The 16,953-nt window shown below is 39.4% G+C and overlaps 1 protein-coding gene across 1 annotated transcript; it reads left to right on the top strand.

The window, feature by feature from the left end:
* The first annotated feature begins 15,429 nt into the window (after positions 1-15,429).
* On the top strand, positions 15,430-16,689 carry LOC126335156 (cullin-associated NEDD8-dissociated protein 1-like). The gene has a single exon (XM_049998129.1). The coding sequence runs from the start codon at positions 15,456-15,458 to the stop codon at positions 16,260-16,262; it is 807 nt and encodes a 268-aa protein (XP_049854086.1). The 5' UTR covers positions 15,430-15,455; the 3' UTR covers positions 16,263-16,689.
* Positions 16,690-16,953: the final 264 nt, after the last annotated feature.

Here is a 16,953-nt window from a genome sequence, read left to right as displayed (position 1 = left end):
GTGATCGTCCGATAATTTATCCATAGTGTTTGGCAAACAATGAGCACCATTGCATAGCAATGAGTATGAAATACTATCGTTTCTAGTGGAAACTGTGGCTGTGGTTTCATTTCGAGCACTATTGGATACAGCCACTGAAGTTTCTAGATCGAAAAATATTTATAAATTAATTTAAGCAGACAAAGATGAAGCACAAATTCATGTATTTATGAGAACGACTGCATCAATAATGCTATTAACAATAATCCCAAGAAAATTTACCTGTGTCATTAGATGCTGCAGGAACATTAACTGAGAACCCCATATACAAAATTAATCCCTCTTTGGTAAATGTAACTTCTGTGTTACGACTTTTCTCGCCTGTTGTTTGTTCTGCATTTACGGGAGATCCTACAAGAAAGTGGACAGTCTAGAAATCTTTGGCACAAATGAATGAAGTACAGAACGAGTGATGTGTGGGCGTTCTGATTTATGTCACAATAAGACACTTGTGGAGCTACTAACATTCAAAGATGAATAATAAAACAGTTTTCTTTCTGCTGTCAGTCACTCTCAGGACCGATTCTCCGCTTTCATAAGCTGATTTCAGCTGAGAAACAATTTCTTCTTCAGTAAAAAGATCGTCATCTATATCGCTGGCCATTATCACGAATGAAGCTACAAGCATGGAACCACTGGTATAGAGACATGGAAATCCAATATATAGTATTATCACTGTATGAAAAGGCAAAACTACTTCAAGGGGTGGAGGATCATGCATTTATATGAGAAAAGGAACACAGTGCAAATCAAGAGATGACCTTAGTACTGTAACGAAGAGAAACACTTTGAAATATCAGCTATTGAATTAACAGAGCTTGATATCACCAAGAAATTAATCATTTTTGTATGTATAGATATCCCAGTGGTAGTGCGGACACTTCTTTCAATAAGTTAACAGAAATCCTAGATAAAGTCTCAAGTACAAAGGTCAACATAATTCTCTGTAGGGACATTAACATTAACTCTGACATCATAAATGAATCCAGCAGCACCTTCATAAACATCCTTCAAAGTTTTGGCATGTCCCTATTGCTCAGCAGTGCAGCAAGGTTACCACAATGACTTCATCAGTAATCGACCATTTGGCCACAAATATGGACAGGGATAAATGTGATGTAGCTGTAAAAGATCTTGGACTATCAGACAATCTCTGTCAAATAACAACAATAGTCAGGCACTGAATCATTCCCTAAACTACGAGCCTACAAACAACATCTATCAGAAATCAAAAACAATGCTGGGATGAAGTGTATAAGGAAACCAATGTGAATATGAAATTCTCTAAATTTTCCACGTTGTTTAAATTGAACTTTGAAAAGGCATTTCCAAAAGTTTGTATGTCTGGATCAACAACTCACAAAAACAGATAGATAACAGCAGGTATTAAGAAGTCCTCCCAAACACTCAAACACGTCATTTCAATGAAAAAGATTCGTGATGATTCAGAATTCTTACATTTCTATGATAGATACAAAAAGATCTATAGGAAGGTGCTAATTGCTGCAAAAAATTCATTTAATGACAAAATAATATATAACGCAGAGAACAAAAGCAAAGCACTATGTGATGTTATAAGAAAGGAAACAGGGAGAGGCAAACAAATACAGAATAACGTACTGCTAAGGGAGGGGGATAAAGTAATAAATGATCCACTATGTAAACGAGCATTTTTCAAGTATTGCAGAGACGTTACAGCAAAAATTCCCCCAAACAAACATAATACCTGTAAAAAATGTTGCATTAAATACAATGATGTTAGTTTCAACCACAGAAAATGAAGTCAGTAAAACAATTCAAAAACTAAAAAATAAAAAGTCCGTAGGCTTAGATGAAGTACCAAGGTGTGTAATGAAACAATGTATAGGGATTATTCAAGGCCCCTTAACAAATATAATAAGTGAATCCTTCACATCAAGGACATTTCCAGAGCAGTTAAAAAAGGGAAGAGTTGTACCTTTGCTTAAGAAAGGTAATGGAGAAGACATAGAAAATTACCGGCCCATTTCCGCACTGTCAGCATTCTCAAAAATAATAGAAGCAATTATGAAAGACAGATTAATGAATTACCTGATTAAATACAAGCTTTTAAGCGAATCACAGTTTGGCTTCTGCAGTGGCAAAAATATGGAGTCAGCTGTAGTAGAATTCACAAAAGTTGTACTTGATGCTCTTGATAAAGATGAGTGTGTCGCAGGCATATTTTTGGATCTTTCAAAGGTGTTTGATACAGTTGACCACAAGATTCTATTAAATAAATTAGAAGCATTAGGAATAAAAGAGGTGGCCAATGACTGGTTTTGATCATACCTGACAGATAGGGTACAAAGTGTAGAGATTACATGTACTTCAAATAAAGCTAAATATTTAGTAAAACACTTATCAGAACCAAAATACATTAATATACGGGTACTGCAAGGTAGAATATTAGGACCAATACTGTTCCTGATATACACCAATGACTTTCCCAGTAGTGTTATTCATGGTGAAAAAATCCTCTTCAGTGATGACAGCAATATTACAGTCACTGGAGAAAAGAAGAGAACTCCATGCCGAGAAAGCAAATGAAACTCTCAAGGAAGTTTATGATTGGTCAATAATTAATAAAGTGACATTGAACATACAGAAAACTAATGCCATGAATTTCAGTTTGAAGAGGAAAAATAACAATGTTAAATTAAACATAGATGGCACCTCTATAGCCTGTTTAACAAATGCAAAATTTCTAGGAATGAATATCGATTCTCAGTTGAAGTGGTGTGAACACACAATGGTACTTGCAAACAGAATGTCATCAGAATGTTGTGCCCTTAGAATCCTATCATCAGTGTGTAACATGCAGTTTTTAGTTACATATTATTCATATGTACACTCAGTTCTTAGCTATGGAATTCTTTTTTGGGGAATGATTGCACAAAATATGAACACAATTTTCAAACTCCAGAATAGAGCCATAAGAATAATAACCAAAAATACTACTCGAGCTCATTGTAAAGATCTGTTCATAACACTGTGGATTTTAACTGCTCCATGTGAATACATTTACCAGTCAGTTGTCCACATCAAAAATAACATTGATAATTACTGCACAAACAGCTCTGTCCATGACCATGCAACAAAAGATAGATTCAACTCACATTTACCAAGAAAAAATAAACATAAAACGCAAAACAGCATTTTCTACCAATGAATAAAAGTGCACAATAAATTACCAAAAGAGATTAAAGAAATTGCCAAAATATGCTCATTTAAAAAGGGAGCTAAAAGGTACCTGTTATGCAATACATTTGATACATTGAAGGATTACATAGCTAAAGGAGAGTAGGGGTTTGATAAAGAATGTTATACAAATAAATAATAATAATAATGATTATAAAACATCCAGCATTCCACATAACACCTTCACTTCATGTTTTTTTCCTTATTTTTTTCATTTATAGAAATACTTACCCCAAAGCTATGCATACCACAGTACTAACACCTCTTCCTCTTCCTGAGTTCACAATCTCACTCATTATGGAGGGATGTTGACTCAGTTTTACAGGATAGCAAATGTAAAGTTGCAGAACAGAAAATGGCCCAGAGATCACCAGTGTGTTTGTGTGTGTGTGTGTGTGTGTGTGTGTGTGTGTGTGTGTGTGTGTGTGTGGGTGGGTGGGTGTGTGGGTGGGTGAGTGGGTGGGTGGATGTGTAGTGAGTAAAGCATTATGAAACAGTGTGTGTATAGTGTGTACAGTGACTGATACTGAGATATGAGTGAACAATGTGGCATTACATTATTTAATAAGTTATCTGTAAAAAAAGTATTGTATACCAGGAGTAAATCTAATGATTGTATCTAACTAGAAGTCTGTAAACATATGTATATATAAATTAGTTTATTTTAAATTGATCTAAATTTGTAAATACTTTGACATGTCCTATATCCTAGTAAAAAGTGATCCATGGTTGGATAAAGCTACCACTACTACTACTACTACTACTACTACTACTATCTTTTCAGCATTATAATTTTTATTTCCAGCTAATTCTTCCCCATGAATTACTGTTAATCTTGCGATTAAATCTCTAGCATCATTCATCCAAACATATTCCATGGGTTTCTCCGAAAATTGCTTTACTGAACCTTTACCCACTTTGTCTGTGAACTTATTTCTGAATAATCTGAAAAATCGATAGCTGACCTTCTTAAGTTTGGAAAATAGTCATCAACAATTCCTTTTTCAGACATATTTATTACCTCTAACCAATTTTATTTTATTTGGGTTACTCACAGAATAAAATGCTTCTGATTGATATAATATGTCTGCAAAATTAGATAAATCAACATCTTCAAACTTTTCACCCATATCATATATAGAAATTAGTTTTACAGTTAAAAAATTCTTTAATCCATCTGTAAATTCATGTTCCATGCCGCCAATAATTTATTTATTTTCGCTGAATTCAACTAGGAATACGACAAAATCCAAAGGGTCTCAATCCAAACAGTTCATCTTTACTATGATTAATATACTTTGACATTCTTTCACTATCATTTATTTCTTTAGAATCACTGTATATTATTTTCTAACAGTTTGTGATACCTGTCTTGTTTTTGACTTGTAGGCTCTTCTACATACTCCTCCAATACATCCAGTATTTCTGATTCAGTTAATGTATAACCACATTGTGGACTTTCATAAGATATAATTTCTGGTATATGTAAATTACAAAAATCATTTGTATGATGTCGATATGGAATCATTTGTTTTTCAACTCCTCTATTTTCTTCAATAGCTTTTAACACATTATGACCTAATCCTTCAATTCCTTGTTTTACTTCTTACACTCCTGGAAATGGAAAAAAGAACACATTGACACCGGTGTGTCAGACCCACCATACTTGCTCCAGACACTGCGAGAGGGCTGTACAAGCAATGATCACACGCATGGCACAGTGGACACACCACGAACCGCGGTGTTGGCCGTCGAATGGCGCTAGCTGTGCAGCATTTGTGCACCGCCGCCGTCAGTGTCAGCCAGTTTGCCGTGGCATACGGAGCTCCATCGCAGTCTTTAACACTGGTAGCATGCCGCGACAGCGTGGACGTGAACCGTATGTGCAGTTGACGGACTTTGAGCGAGGGCGTATAGTGGGCATGCGGGAGGCCGGGTGGACGTACCGCCGAATTGCTCAACACGTGGGGCGTTAGGTCTCCACAGTACATCGATGTTGTCGCCAGTGGTCGGCGGAAGGTGCACGTGCCCGTCGACCTGGGACCGGACCGCAGCGACGCACGGATGCACGCCAAGACCGTAGGATCCTACGTAGTGCCGTAGGGGACCGCACCGCCACTTCCCAGAAAATTAGGGACACTGTTGCTCCTGGGGTATCGGCGAGGACCATTCGCAACCGTCTCCATGAAGCTGGGCTACGGTCCTGCACACCATTAGGTCGTCTTCCGCTCACGCCCCAACATCGTGCAGCCCGCCTCCAGTGTTGTCGCGACAGGCGTGAATGGAGGGACGAATGGAGACGTGTCGTCTTCAGCGATGAGAGTCGCTTCTGCCTTGGTGCCAATGATGGTCGTATGCGTGTTTGGCGCCGTGCAGGTGAGCGCCACAATCAGGACTGCATACGACCGAGGCACACAGGGACAACACCCGGCATCATGGTGTGGGCAGCGATCTCCTACACTGGCCGTACACCTCTGGTGATTGTCGAGGGGACACTGAATAGTGCACGGTACATCCAAACCGTCATCTACATCTACATCTACATCTACATCCGTACTCCGCAAGCCACCTGACGGTGTGTGGCGGAGGGTACCCTGAGTACCTCTATCGGTTCTCCCTTCTATTCCAGTCTCGTATTGTACGTGGAAAGAAGGAACCAATCGTTCTACCATTCCTAGACCGGCAAGGGAACTTGCTGTTCCAACAGGACAATGCACGTCCACATGTATCCCGTGCCACCCAACGTGCTCTAGAAGGTGTAAGTCAACCACACTGGCCAGCAAGATCTCCGGATCTGTCCCCCATTGAGCATGTTTGGGACTGGATGAAGCGTCGTCTCACGCGGTCTGCACGTCCAGCACGAACGCTGGTCCAACTGAGACGGCAGGTGGAAATGGCATGGCAAGCCGTTCCACAGGACTACATTCAGCATCTCTACGATCGTCTCCATGGGAGAATAGCAGCCTGCATTGCTGCGAAAGGTGGATATACACTGTACTAGTGCCGACATTGTGCATGCTCTGTTGCCTGTGTCTATGTGCCTGTGGTTCTGTCAGTGTGATCATGTGATGTATCTGACCCCAGGAATATGTCAATAAAGTTTCCTCTTCTTGGGACAATGAATTCATGGTGTTCTTATTTCAATTTCCAGGAGTGTAATTAGTATCACTAACTGGTTGAGCTCATTTTTATATTTTTCATATTGTATTTGTCGTTGTTTTTCCAAAGCTTGCATTGTTCTTTCAATCCTTCATCTTTATTTCTAATTCGTTTAGCTTTTTAAGAAATTCTGCATCATATTTTGCAAACATTTATTAGAAATGAAAACCATTAATTAAATATTTTTATACATTTATGTTTATGTTTAACATTTGTGTTTACATTTAACATTTATATTTGTGTTTAACATTTATGTTGTTATGAAAATATGTGTTTTATTTCTGAAATTACGAACATTCAGTTTTCTAGTCATGTCTATAATAAGAAATCCAAATGGATCATTCCAACATTTACTAGACATTTCTTTAAAAACACCAAATTTTAAATCACCTCCATTGGACTCATGACAAATATGTTTTCAATTTGTGTCTTCTTGTCTAAAAATATTTTAAAAAATTAAAATAATCTTTTTTTTTGGTAATTCTGAACACGTTTGAGCTAAATGAAAACACTCTATTCCTTTATGTCTTCCTCTAGTAAAATATTCCCTAACTCTATCGAAATATTCAAGAGTGAAGTTATAAAATACTCTTACTGCATTATCTAGACATAAATCTAATGAAATAATTTGACTGTTACTTTCAATAAAAACAACAATTTTTTTTGCTATGCTGGAGGCAGTCCAACGACTGCTTTTGCTGTCACTTATCTTCAATTTTTTCATGTATCTTTATAAATTCTTGATATTTTGGTTCATCTAAGCTTTTCGAGTAAACATACAAATGATTAACTTTATTCCAATTCAACCATCCTGGAGTTAGATTTTAATTGTCTATAAGCAAAGTTATTTCCCACAACCACTTGGCCCCATGTGTGCACATGAAATAGAATTTGGTAAAAGTTTACCATATTTATTTTTATTGCTTTTTTTAAGTTCTTCTTTTTGGTTCACCATCTGCCATTCAATTAAATAAATTTTTATAAGTATACATAGAACGGCTGTTTCAATTGAGTGGTAAGACATCTGTTCTCAAAAGAAATATTGCCTGTACCTATAAGAGACAGTTATATTAATGTCTCTTTAATTGGCTTAATACAACTTTTTAACTCCAAATATTACATCAGAAAATAATAAATTATATTGTGATGGACCCCCCATGAACCATGGACCTTGCCGTTGGTGGGGAGGCTTGCATGCCTCGGCGATACAGATGGCCGTACCGTAGGTGCAACCACAACGGAGGGGTATCTGTTGAGAGGCCAGACAAACATGTGGTTCCTGAAGAGGGGCAGCAGCCTTTTCAGTAGTTGCAGGGGCAACAGTCTGGATGATTGACTGATCTGGCCTTGCAACATTAACCAAAACGGCCTAGCTGTGCTGGTACTGTGAACGGCTGAAAGCAAGAGGAAACTACAGCCGTAATTTATCCCGAGGACATGCAGCTTTACTGTATGATTAAATGATGATGACATCCTCTTGGGTAAAATATTCCGGAGGTAAAATAGTCCCTCATTCGGATCTCCGGGCGGGGACTACTCAGGAGGACGTTGTTTTCAGGAGAAAGAAAACTGGCATTCTACGGATCGGAGCGTGGAATGTCAGATCCCTTAATTGGGCAGGTAGGTTAGAAAATTTAAAAAGGGAAATGGATAGGTTAAAGTTAGATATCGTGGGAATTAGTGAAGTTCGGTGGCAGGAGGAACGAGACTTTTGGTCAGGTGAATACAGGGTTATAAATACAAAATCAAATAGGGGTAATGCAGGAGTAGGTTTAATAATGAATAGGAAAATAGGAATGCGGGTAAGCTACTACAAACAGCATAGTGAACGCATTATTGTGGCAAAGATAGACACAAAGCCCATGCCTACGACAGTAGTACAAGTTTATATGCCAACTAGCTCTGCAGATGATGAAGAAATTGATGAAATGTATGATGAGATAAAAGAAATTATTCAGGTAGTGAAGGGAGACGAAAATTTAATAGTCATGGGTGACTGAAATTCGTCAGTAGGACAAGGGAGAGAAGGAAACATAGTAGGTGATTATGGATTGGGGCTAAGAAATGAAAGAGGAAGCCGTCTGGTAGAATTTTGCACAGAGCATAACTTAACCATAGCTAACACTTGGTTCAAGAATCATAAAAGAAGGTTGTATACATGGAAGAATCCTGGAGATACTAAAAGGTATCAGATAGATTATATAATGGTAAGACAGAGATTTAGGAATCAGGTTTTAAATTGTAGGACATTTCCAGGGGCAGATGTGGACTCTGACCACAATCTATTGGTTATGACCTGTAGGTTAAAACTGAAGAAACTGCAAAAAGGTGGGAATTTAAGGACATGGGATCTGGATAAGCTGAAAGAACCAGAGGTTGTACAGAGTTTCAAGGAGAGCATAAGGGAACAATTGGCAGCAATGGGGGAAAGAAATACAGTTGAAGAAGAATGGGTAGCTCTAAGGGATGAAGTAGTGAAGGCAGCAGAGGATAAAGTAGGTAAAAAGACGAGGGTTGCTAGAAATCCTTGGGTAACAGAAGAAATATTGAATTTAATTGATTAAAGGAGAAAATATAAAAATGCAGTAAATGAAGCAGGCAAAAAGGAATACAAACATCTCAAAAATGAGATCGACAGGAAGTGCAAAATGGCTAAGCAGGGATGGCTAGAGGACAAATGTAAGGATGTAGAAGCTTATCTCACTAGGGGTAAGATAGATACTGCCTACAGGAAAATTAAAGAGACCTTTGGAGAGAAGAGAACCACGTGTATGAATATCAAGAGCTCAGATGGCAATCCAGTTCTAAGCAAAGAAGGGAAAGATGAAAGGTGGAATGAGTATATAGAGGGTCTATACAAGGGGGATGTACTTGAGGACAATATTATGGAAATGGAAAAGGATGTAGATGAAGACGAAATGGGAGGTAATATACTGCGTGAAGAGTTTGACAGAGCACTGAAAGACCTGAGACGAAACAAGGCCCCCGGAGTAGACAACATTCCATTAGAACTACTGACGGCCTTGGGAGAGCCAGTCATGACAAAACTCTACCAGCTGGTGAGCAAGATTTATGAGACAGGTGAAATACCCTCAGACTTCAAGAAGAATATAATAATTCCAATCCCAAAGAAAGCAGGTGCTGACAGATGTGAAAATTACCGAACTATCAGTTTAATAAGTCACAGCTGCAAAATACTAACGCGAATTCTTTACAGACGAATGGAAAAACTGGTAGGTGCGGACCTCGGGGAGGATCAGTTTGGATTCCGTCGAAATGTTGGAACACGTAAGGCAATACTGACCTTACGACTTATCTTAGAAGAAAGATTAAGAAATGGCAAACCTACGTTTCTTGCATTTGTAGACTTAGAGAAAGCTTTTGACACTGTTGACTGGAATACTCTCTTTCAAATTCTGAAGGTGGCAGGAGTAAAATACAGGGAGCGAAAGGCTATTTACAATTTGTACAGAAACCAGATGGCAGCAGTCATAAGAGTCGAGGGGCATGAAAGGGAAGCAGTGGTTGGGAAAGGAGTGAGACAGGGTTGTAGCCTCTCCCCGATATTATTCAATCTGTATATTGAGCAAGCAGTAAAGGAAACAAAAGAAAAATTTGCAGTAGGTATTAAAATTCATGGAGAAGAAATAAAAACTTTGAGGTTCGCCGATGACATTGTAATTCTGTCAGAGACGGCAAAGGACTTGGAAGAGCAGTTGAACGGAATGGACAGGGTCTTGAAAGGAGGATATAAGATGAACATCAACAAAAGCAAAACGAGGATAATGGAATGTAGTCAAATTAAATCGGGTGATGCTAAGGGAATTAGATTAGGAAATGAGACACTTAAAGTAGTAAAGGAGTTTTGCTATTTAGGAAGTAAAATAACTGATGATGGTCGAAGTAGAGAGGATATAAAATGTAGACTGGCAATGGCAAGGAAAGCGTTTCTCAAGAAGATGTATCAGGAAGTCGTTTATGAAAGTATTTGTTTGGAGTGTAGCCATATATGGAAGTGAAACATGGACGATAACTAGTTTGGACAAGAAGAGAATAGAAGCTTTCGAAATGTGGTGCTACAGAAGAATGCTGAAGATTAGATGGGTAGATCACGTAACTAATGAGGGGGTATTGAATAGGATTGGGGAGAAGAGAATTTTTAGGCACAACTTGACTAGAAGAAGGGATCGGTTGGTAGGACATGTTTTGAGGCATCAAGGGATCACAAATTTAGCATTGGAGGGCAGCGTGGAGGGTAAAAAATGTAGAGAGAGACCAAGAGATGAATACACTCAGCAGATTCAGAAGGATGTAGGTTGCAGTAGGTACTGAGAGATGAAACAGCTTGCACAGGATAGAGTAGCATGGAGAGCTGCATTTAACCAGTCTCAGGACTGAAGACAACAACAACAACATTGTGATGGGAAAACAACAGAAATTCCTGTAGGTCAGTATAGTTTTAAAAATTTTAAAAATTATTCATTTGAAAAAGCATAGCATTCACATTAAATTTAAATAGAGTTACAATTGAAAGTGATATTAAATTGAATATGGACATTAAAATAGATGATAATGTAGCAAGGTTCCTAGGATTTAGTAATCAAACCAGCAAGACAAATGAAAAAACTGTTGGTAATCATGTACCTAAAATTATACCATTCGAATTAATAAATGTAAATTTTAATTAAGCTGATGGAATTTTTGTTAAACATACCGATCACTTTCATTGAGAAACCAATTCATTTGAACTGAATGCTGAATTTAGTTGACCAATATTTCATGAACCACATTATCCTTCTCATGTTCCAATTTTTGATTCTATATAGAATTTAGAAATTACTATAAAAGATAAATATTACGATTTGATTAACTTTAAAGATGCTTGTGTAATAATTATTTTAGAAATTTCTTAGTAAATATTGTCCTTAATAAATCAGGAATGAAAGTATTACCAATTCTACTCATTCCCTCTGAATGAGAAGAAAAGAAATTAAATGCGCCAACAAGGATACAGAGATTGAAATAAATATTGGTGATGCAGGGTTACATCCTAAGTGTGCACAAATTTATAAGAACTTCAATATTGTTGGAGTTTATGGAAAACGTTATCCAACATATGATGGAAAATCCAATACAAAGAATTTGAAGGTTATGTGGCAAAACTGTTTGATTTTGTAACCGTAAAGAAGGGGTATAATATTCTATCTACATTAGGTCATCCTTTTTTCCTCATCGGTTTTTTACACTTGTCTGTATCAAAAATAAGTATGGAAGGACATATACTTAATAATGGTAAAATAGAGAGCAAGAAATATGAAGTACTCTCTCTATCCATTAGAAATGCTTGTTGGGTTTCTTAAACTCTATAAAGAAATTATGTGGGTGGGTGGTTAAACTGTAATTTTTACTTGTAGTTCAAATGTTGGAGATGCTGTTCTTAGATGGGCTGATAAAAACGGCGCTGGAGTTGAAATAAAAGATATTCTTCCTTAAAAAAAAGTAGAACTGTAGTAGATAATATGGAAATTCGTGTACCTATCGTTAAATACGTGCCAATTTATTTACTTGAACACAGGGAAATTATTTTGAAAAATCTTGAAGTACTCATATCTTTTTATGAATTACAAACTCTATATCTGGGCCACTGAAACATGTCAATTCAAGGTCACTCCTCCAGTGCCTGAAAGTTAGCAATATAACTGGCTGTGAATCTAAGAAGATAAATGAAATGTAAAAAAATAAATAAAATGAATTATGGTGAACATAAAAAGTAAATAAATAAATTCATTATCAAAAGTCGAAAAATCTTTTGTGTTATATGAAGGAAACCTGCAGAGGGACTTTTTCAACTTCTCTCTTTTCTCAGCTTTGCATCCTCCAGGTTTTTTTCTTCCAGGTCCTTGTATCTTTTCTTTTTTGGAATCTGTCACCTTTCATCTTTAATTGAGTTGCAGAGCTTCTTCAGCAGTGTCTCAGTGTCCATCGTCCACAATGCTTGGGTGGCAAGCCCACTCTCACCCTGGGGCAACTAGGGGCGTAGGCAGTCATTCGCAGTTTGCTTACAGGTTGCCCCATTTATCTTGACCGCCCTAAATAACTGTTTGTCCAGATGAAAACTGCAGAATGTTCTTTAACTATCAGGGGGACATCAATCAGCATTATTTCCTTCGTTGTAGCTTTGTTTTTTGCATGGTTATGATCAGCGGTATGATTTTTTAAAGTGGCACCCTGTATTTTGTATTCGGTAATTCACTCCAGCAGCAACATCATCTGGAAAACTGCTGCCAGGGCACACGTCCAGGCCTGAGGGTCCGTCCTGGGGGGATGAAGGCGACGATGACGTCGATGGCGGGTCCAGGTCCATGGGGTCGGCGAGTGGCGACGGAGGGGGCGAGGGTGCATCGTTCATCCGCTCCACCTGGGGTGCCCTGTGGCACCAGCAGGTGGCTGTGAACGCCGCACAGTCCCATGAGGCCGTGAATATGGGGGAAGGAAAGCAGCAGAATCACGGGGCAAACTACAGGGACGAATTTGGTTCTGGTGGCGGCACTGCAAAGCCATCGGGACCTGCAATTAAGTACATATAAGAGCTAATGATTTCCTGGATCACACCTCTTTCCCAACGGCCACAGTTGCCATAAACCGTGGAAAGAACAAGATCTCGCGGCGCAAAGCGATACTTGGGGACCACTGTCGGCTCAGGATGCAGCGGTGGGTGCAGCAAGTGTAGCAGCGTCCGGTGGCAGAGGCCATGCAGGAGTTCCGCCAGTGATGGTCCGTCTCGTGGGTTGGGGCGATAGGAGGCGAGAAAGAGTTGCAGCGCCTGTTCCCGTGTGTGGGTAGACCGAAGCTTGGCAGTCTGATGCTTAAATGTGCATATGAAGCACCCAACTTATCCGTTGGACTGCAGATGAAACGGAGCACTTGTTAGATAACGAATGCTACTGCGTTCTCAAAACTGTTCAAAATCATGTGAAGTGAATTGTGGTCTGTTGTCCAACACAAGTACTTCTGGCATATCTTCTATGCAAAATGCTTGATTGGTGCTATGTGATTTGTTAAAATCCATAGGCACTGCAAATTGGAACTTGCCAAAAGCGTCTACCACTATGAGCCAACGAGTGTTCGAAAATCGTACTGCAAAGTCAATGAGCACTCGTTGCCATGGAGACTGAGTCTTAGGCCAAGCTGTGAACGTCTGTGGCGGAGCGGATTGGTTTTCCGAGCAAGCGCAACACTGGGATATCATCTGTTCAATATGGTCGTCAATGCCCTGTCAAGTACAGTGCCAGGGCGCTAACTGTTTAGTGTGAATGATTCCCCAATGTCCTTGGTGGAGCAATTGCAACACATCATTTTCCAACGCTAGGAATACGTTCACGATATTGCCCACTGTCAGCTTCAACTAGAATCACACCCTGTTGAACTGAAAGGTTATGACGACGTTCAAAATATCGCCGCATGACTGAGTTCTGGATACCGTTCAATGAACGAGGCGAAGGCGTGCGAATGTAATGCAACAAAATCTCGTGGTCTTGGTCTGCTCCCGTGGCCTGTGCAATTTTTTAGTAGTGCAAAGGAAAATATTCCAGCAATTCAGAGGCCTGCACATCGATTTGGCAACAAGATGCGGCAGATGCATCAAAATCAGAGTGAGCCAATCGGAAGTGAGACGGGGCGCCTGCATTGCCACGCTTTGCCGTAGGTCTGTACACAGTTTCATACTAATGCTGCGAAAGCAACAAAGTCCAACGTTGCAATTTTTGAGCAGTGCGTGTAGGAACCAGCTTTGACGGATGAAGCCAGGACTGCAAAGGTTTGTGATATGTCACTAAGTAGAACTTGCGACCATACAGATAGTGATGGAATTTCGTCGCGCCAAACACAGTAGCGAGAGCTTCTTTTTCTACCTGAGAATAATTGCACTGAGTTTGAGTTAACAACTTTGAGGCAAAAGCAATGGGCCTGTATTGTGTACCAACTCTGTGTGAAAACACAGTGCCGATTCCGTAGGAAGAAGCGTCGACTTGCAAAACTACTGGCTTGGCACGGTCAAAATGTACTAGACATGTGTCACTAAGCAAAGCATTTTTGAGTTTCTGAAATGCGTCTTGACACTCTTTGGTCCCACGAAAGGCACATTTTTCCGATGCAAGAAATGCAATTGAGCCGCGATCTGTGCAACATTCAGTACTAACCGAGTGCACTATGCCGTCTTGCCTAATACTGACTGCAGTTCAGACATATTGCGAGGAACAGGCAGGTCACGGATTGCAAGGAAATGAGACTAGACGTGGTGCACAACCACATGAACTAAGTACAGTAGTTCGGTTGGAAGAGAGTCACACTTTTCGAGACGACACTCGGGTCCTGCTTCTGACAACGCTCGATAAAGAGTACTCCAATTGGCAATGTGTTCCTCTTGTTGTAAGTAGGCTGTTTAGGTTTTTTTTTATTGATAACGCCACGTAGCGCTCTGTATGAAAATCACTGGCTCTGCTGTGTGCAGTCAGTGGCTGGTTGGCATTGTTGTAATACTCGCCATTGTAGTGTTGGGCAGCTGGATGTTAACAGCGCGTAGCGTTGCGCAGTTGGAGGTGAGCCGCCAGCAGTGGTGGACATGGGGAGAGAGAGGGCGGAGTTTTGAAATTTCTAAGAATGGATGTCATGAACTGATATATATATTATGACTATTAAGGTAAATACATTGTTCTCTATTAAAATCTTTCATTTGCTAACTGTGCCTATCAGTAGTCAGTGACTTCCGTAGTTTGAATCTTTTATTTAGCTGGCAGTAGTGGCGCTCGCTATATTGCAGTAGTTCGAGTAACGAAGATTTTTGGTGAGGTAAGTGATTTGTGAAAGGTATAGGTTAATGTTAGTCAGGGCCATTCTTTTGTAGGGATTATTGAAATTCAGATTGCGTTGCGCTAAAAATATTGTGTGTCAGTTTAAGCACAGTCTTGTATAATTTTTCTAAGGGGACGTTTCATATGGCGACCCTGCTCTGTCTGGCAGTTCATCATTAAATCACGAAAATGGCGAGTGTGTCCTATCAGATTGCGAATTTATTGGAGAAGATGACGTCAAGTGATAAAGATTTCAGGTTTATGGCTACAAATGACCTTATGACGGAACTTCAGAAAGATAGTATTAAGTTAGATGATGATTCAGAAAGAAAAGTTGTAAAAATGCTGCTTCGTTTACTAGAAGATAAAAATGGAGAACTTCAAAATTTGGCAGTGAAGTGCTTGGGACCATTAGTAAACAAAGTGAAAGAATATCAAGTGGAGACAATAGTAGATGCCCTGTGTGGGAACATGGTCTCTGATAAAGAACAACTTAGAGATATTTCCAGTATAGGCCTAAAGACAGTTGTCAGTGAATTGCCTTTGGCCTCAAGTGCACTAGCCACGAATGTTTGTAAACGGATAACGGGGCGTCCCAGTAGTGCCATAGAAAAGAAGGAAGACGTGTCTGTTCAGCTGGAAGCTTTGGACATATTGGCTGATCTGCTTTCAAGATTTGGTGGCCTGTTGCTCAGTTTTCATACCACAATACTTACTGCATTGATACCACAGTTGTCGTCACCTCGCCAGGCTGTCAGAAAAAGAACAATTGTTGCCTTGAGTCATCTAGTGATGTCGCGCAACCATCAGATCTATGGGAAGCTTATAAATGTCTTGTTGGATGGGTTAACAAGAACTGTTTATTCTTCTACAACACGTACATACATTCAGTGTATAGCAGCAATCTGCCGACAGGCTGGACACAGATTTGGAGAACACATTGAGAGAGTAGTGCCTCTCATAGTACAGTATAGCAAAGAAGTAATGATGAATTGAGAGAATATTGCTTGCAAGCCTTTGAAGCATTTGTCCATCGATGTCCTAAAGAAGAACTCCACACATCAATACTATTACAGAGCTTTGTTTGAGTTATATCACCTACGATCCTAATTACAATTATGATGATGAAGCTGAGGATGGAGGAGACAGCATAGTAATGGAAACAGAGGAAGATGCAGAAGATGAAGAAAATGATGAATATTCTAATGATGATGACATGAGTTGGAAGGTACGACGCTCTGCTGTAAAGTGTTTGGAAGCCGCCATTGCTACAAGGCATGAATTGTTGCCAGACTTCTATAAAACTGTATCACCAGCACTTATTAACAGATTTAAAGAACGTGAAGAAAATGTCAAGTCAGACATATTCCATGCCTATTGTGCATTACTACGACAAACAAGGCTCACAATTGGAGTCAATATTGATCCAGACTTAAAGTGGCGCTCGCTGTATTGCAGTAGTTCGAGTAACGAAGATTTTTGGTGAGGTAAGTGATTTGTGAAAGGTATAGGTTAATGTTAGTCAGGGCCATTCTTTTGTTGGGATTATTGAAAGTCAGATTGCGTTGCGCTAAAAATATTGTGTGTCAGTTTAAGCACAGTCTTGTATAATTTTTCTAAGGGGACGTTTCATTGTGTACGACCGAGACGACAATATCGGCAAGGTAGTTCGAACAAAATGGCACTT

Source organism: Schistocerca gregaria, chromosome 2 (genome assembly GCF_023897955.1).
Source record: "Schistocerca gregaria isolate iqSchGreg1 chromosome 2, iqSchGreg1.2, whole genome shotgun sequence".
NCBI lineage: Eukaryota > Metazoa > Arthropoda > Insecta > Orthoptera > Acrididae > Schistocerca > Schistocerca gregaria.
Note: the sequence above shows the minus strand (reverse complement) of the source record. Positions and strands in the feature narration are given on the sequence as shown.

Bases quoted from the DNA above. Each gene is read 5' to 3' on its own strand.
- LOC126335156 (XM_049998129.1), top strand. From the start codon at position 15,456: ATGGCGAGTGTGTCCTATCAGATTGCGAATTTATTGGAGAAGATGACG.